Below are 4,892 nucleotides of genomic sequence, written 5' to 3'. Positions count from 1 at the left end.
ACGCTGTGGTGTTGTTAAAAACTATGTTTAGATTGTTGTTTGTTGTTCAATTAACAATTTCTTTCTTCTTTAAATTATTTTTGAAACTATAACGCTTCAACTTGTAGGAATGTTATTTAGCATTTCACCTCTGTGATAATGGTTATTATCATCATTAGTCGTTAGTAAACATAGTGAAATGTATTACTAGTTCAATAGTATAATGTATTCATCGGTGAATGTAATGTTACGTTCACAAATTACAGCGTGACGTATGTAATTAATTTATTGCCGTTGTGTTGGCATGTGTTGCGTATTACATAGTATGTCACTATTCGTTGTGTAGTGACTAGTCAGTAAGGTTATTGCGTCACAACAATGACAATTTCTTCTACGTTAAGTACCATACTGCCTAGCGCCATCTATTATCACTTATAAATTTTGTGTTTTCGATTGTAACGCACAGATGGCGTTAGTAGTATAACACGGAAGAAGTTCCAAGATCCAGCCGTGATTACGAACAAAGCCAACTTGTTTTATTATCTTAATTTAGTAGTGTGTTGAATCATCATAATGTTATTTTTTAGCGCATAATTGAAGGGAATCGTCAATGAAACAAATGTAAATGTTTTTGTGGCAGTAAATATATTCAGAAAATATGAACAATGTCGACTAAACTTCGTCGATATAAAAAACGTTTCATACACGTGTATTCTATCAAACAGTAAAAATTACAGTATTGTCGAATTCGCTTAATTGATTGCTTAAAATTAATAGGTAGTTTATTGCTTTTTACAATATCGTATCGAGTACAAAATACGATAACAAAGACATCAGTGTTAACTATCTTAACTTAGCAATAAGCCAGCCGTCCACTCGTCCAATCTCGTACACGATATACACTTAATTTAGATTTATAATAATTACATATCACAATGAGATATCCTTCGACGATAATTCACTCGCACACAGACAGTACAGTACAAAACGAAGGCACGAGATCTACCTACTAGCTACGACTATTAGTAAATATGCCCTATTAACCCTAAATGCGCGCGCGTCCTACGTGACGCGACTCAGTCGAGTGTTGCGTGGAAGAGCCGAGTGCCGGTCGCCGCGCCGCCGCCGCGACCCGCGGGGTTCGAGCCGCGGTGCAGCCGGCGACGGGCGACGGCGCGCGCGGCAGCGTGGCGTCAGGTTAAAGCGGTTCTGGAATACAATGAGCGGTCGAGCTAATGGAATGTCGGCGTGCGGCCGCACGCGGCACGACCGCTCCCGGCGCCCTTTGTGCGCGCTGGCGCTCCCCGCCCGCTCGCCGTGCCGAGCGCGGACACCATGTCCGCTGTTCGCTCGCCCCCTCCTCACTACACAGTGTCCTTCCCTTCAAACTTCTCCGCGAGTTCGCCCATCAACTCTTTGTAGATGAGCGGATCGATGTTCTTGCCGAGCTGGTACAGTACGAACCAGTCTCCGATTTGCAGCTTGCGTGCGACAGCCTCCACTTGATCTTGCGGGGCGAGACGGCTGCGAGCGCGCAACAGGTAGAGGCGCACGCGCGGGCCGGCCACCACCGCCGCACGGTACAGCAGCGAGATACCACTCAGGATTGATAGGATCATGAACCAGAACCAGAGGAACACGTAGATTTTCTCGTTAACGATGTTCAGCGGCAACACACACAGTCCGTCGAACTTCTGCACCGTGCCGGAGGGACCGTATTTGTGGAAAGTACACTTGGTCACTTTAGGAAACACGCGCGCCATCGGGTCGACACGCTCCTCGGGCTCCATCTCAGTGAAACTGACCACGTCACTGCCGTACGTGGAGAACTCACCGTCGAGGAAGAAGTCCATGAAGAATATCTGTCCGACTACGTTTATGAAGTTCAAAACTTCACATATGAAAAAACGGAACGCGTAAAAGTTTTGTGTGTTAAGATTCGTGTAGAAGTAATCGACGAGGAGCTTCTTACGGTCCGCTTTGCAATCCTCGCCAACGACCGGACAGTTGAGGTCGAGCACTAACATCTTGATGCGGCCGCCCTCCCAGGTCTTCCACAGGTAGCGCGGCACGTAGAACAGGATCGCTTGGAAGAATAGCACAAAGCACACCCACTGGTAATATTTGTGATACTTGACTTCGTCTTGCCCGTCGATGTGCGAGGCGACGCCGGCCTGGACCATGTCTTTGCCGACGCGGCCCACTAGCCGGTTGGGTATGGTGAAGGTGGAGTAGATCCAGCAGTACGTGTCCATGACGGCGAGCGGTATCTCGTCCACGATGCAGTCGATCGGGTCGCCGATATATTGTCGTGACGTGACCAACAGCGAGAACGCGATCAGGATGATCACGGTGGCTTTGTAGTGCAAACGGAACACATTGTTGTCGATGCACACTGAGTCGAGCTTGAGCAGCCCCTTCACGGAGCCGAAAACGTCAAACATGGCGGTCGTGCTAGCCGCAGGCGCGCGGCGCGTCGGTCGCGGTCGAAAATGTCGGGCGTGCGCTTCGCCCTCGCGTCGAGTGCGGAATGATCGGCAGTGGGGCGCCGCAACAGTCGAGGAGGGCGCAGGCCACGGCGGGGAGCGACGGCGGCGCGCGGGGGAAGCGGCTCTCTTTCCCCTCGCGTCGGATCAACGACACAGCACTGACCCTATTTCTATCTGTTCGTGGCGTCATCTGGTAGCCACGATGGCGTACCCAGGGGCTATGCATCTCGGCGCTCTCGCGGCGACGGCGAGCGATGATAACCGGCCGCTGCGCCACACCACGGCGCGTAATTAGAGGTGTGTGCGGTTACATCACGGCGACAACTGGCGAGACGAGCGACAGCGCCACGCTGACACTGGCGAAGGTTAATGAGGCGTATCCAGGCATCGCTGTTGTGAATCACAAAACTTTCAGATTTTAAGACAATGTTGCACCAAACATAATAGCGATAGTGGTCCGTCAGCTGTGCACACAAGGCAATTAACATTGCTAACATACTTTTATTTGTTTTACCATTACATTATTAATATTAATGAGTTGAATGCAACAGTCACGGAGATGACAGACAATTAATTGTAACAAATGTTGATTTATGTTAATTTAATTTCAACATCGATTTATGCATTCTTATTGACAAGCTCGCAATCATACAACGGTTTTTTGTAGCCTTTATTTGGCAAGATTTTTCCGAATTCTATTATTATTTAGATTTATGTCATTTTGCGCCGCACAATCTAAATGCGAGGGTTGCTAGAAACCATTCTATAATTATTTATTAATATCTAACAGTCACGTACAAATGGGGTTGGCTTAAACCAAGAGCGAGATTTAAATTAGGCTATTACGTGAATCGTATTATAATTATTAAATCATAATCATGACGTATTACGCGAACGTTTCAATTTGTGATCGTGTACCTTGGACTATGTGCTTGTCTGTGTTACATTTAAAGCAAAACTCCCGGCTGACGGATTCGTTTACTGACTCATCGTCCTAACCGATAAGGATAATTTGAAATTTAATAATTTCGTTATGCATTTTTAGAGGTCTTTAAATTTTCCTTGTAGTAACATTATGCTGATAGGTTTATGTCTAGAAGTAAAGCCCACGTTTCGTCTCGCAATCAAATACTATACCTACTTTATACGTATGCATTATGAAAGATTCTTTAGTTTATAAACTAGTATATAGGAACTTGAGAATGGGTGATTTTTTGGAGCAATAAATGTGTATAAGTTACAGATTAGTTATAGTAGCGGTGAAGAGTCCATATAACTCGATTCCTATCGGCTTCCCTTTCGTAATTTATGTAAAATCGAATTATTATTAGAACGATTTGCAGACCGCATATATGTGTATTAGTACCTATATGTTGTGTCGGGTTCCTTTTCGGAAAATTTCACCTTTGGCCCCTGAGTAATCGTATAAATAATATTTCTATTGTTATATAAAAGTATTTTTTTTAAATAGGGGATACCACTACTTTTTACGAATATTCCCTATCAATTTCAGGAGTAACCTTTTGTGACTCTCGCGAATTGTATACCCTCGTCAAAATAAACCCAACATAATAACTTTGTGACCTATACAGCTACTTCAAAATAAACCTTGAAAATAAAAACGAGTTAAAGTAGTCATTGGACTATTTATATGTGAATTTACACATATATTTTTTAATGAGTAACCACAAAATACTTATATCAAAGTCTTGTTGACAACCCGCTCGCGTTTAAGTCTTTTCCGGAAAAGGTAATGGCATAAAAAATGAGATAACATTATTTTATTACGGGATAAAAGAGCTTTATAGAACTTAAAAATAAAGTTTAGTATGCAATATTAAGTAGAACACACACATAGATAGAGGTGAAAATGGTGCACCCACTTTTTACAGTGTGTATTCCGTTCCATGATGTGTCAGGGGACGAGCCAATCGACATATCGTTCAGAGACCTAAAAACTGTAGTCATAACGTAATACAATTATGCCATCGACAAAGTTATTATTAAGTATTTAAAGTCCATTATTCAATATTAAACCAATTAATATAGAGTACATCTTTGCTCGCGTTTAAATCTTTTTCCGAAAAAAGTTGTAGTAAAAAAGAAATATTTGATTATTACGTGATGATTAATATTTATAATAATAAAACACAATGTGAATCATTTCAATGATACTAAAAAAATGCACAAATAAACAAATACTTAAAAACTATCTTTTTAATCTCGAATAACACAGAGGCGTCATAAGGTTTTTTTTACCCTGCGTATCTCTGCACGTCAATGTCAATTGCATAGTTCTCAAACGAATGAACTATATTAGTGTAATTATTCTTGGAATTATGTTTATTATTTTGGTGTAGGTAATTAATAACTTCTATAATTTCAACTTACATATATTTCCACTAAACCAGAGCTACCTTTAGT

At 42.4% G+C, this 4,892-nt stretch overlaps 1 protein-coding gene across 1 annotated transcript; it reads right to left on the bottom strand.

Annotated features, from left to right (window-relative positions):
- Positions 1–603: 603 nt before the first annotated feature.
- Positions 604–2,679, bottom strand: LOC119191637 (innexin inx2). The gene has a single exon (XM_037445525.1). It carries the CDS (start codon positions 2,421–2,423, stop codon positions 1,344–1,346), a length of 1,080 nt encoding a protein of 359 aa, XP_037301422.1. The 5' UTR covers positions 2,424–2,679; the 3' UTR covers positions 604–1,343.
- Positions 2,680–4,892: the final 2,213 nt, after the last annotated feature.

This window comes from Manduca sexta, unplaced genomic scaffold (assembly GCF_014839805.1).
Source record: "Manduca sexta isolate Smith_Timp_Sample1 unplaced genomic scaffold, JHU_Msex_v1.0 HiC_scaffold_1731, whole genome shotgun sequence".
Classification (NCBI taxonomy): domain Eukaryota; kingdom Metazoa; phylum Arthropoda; class Insecta; order Lepidoptera; family Sphingidae; genus Manduca; species Manduca sexta.
Note: the sequence above shows the minus strand (reverse complement) of the source record. Positions and strands in the feature narration are given on the sequence as shown.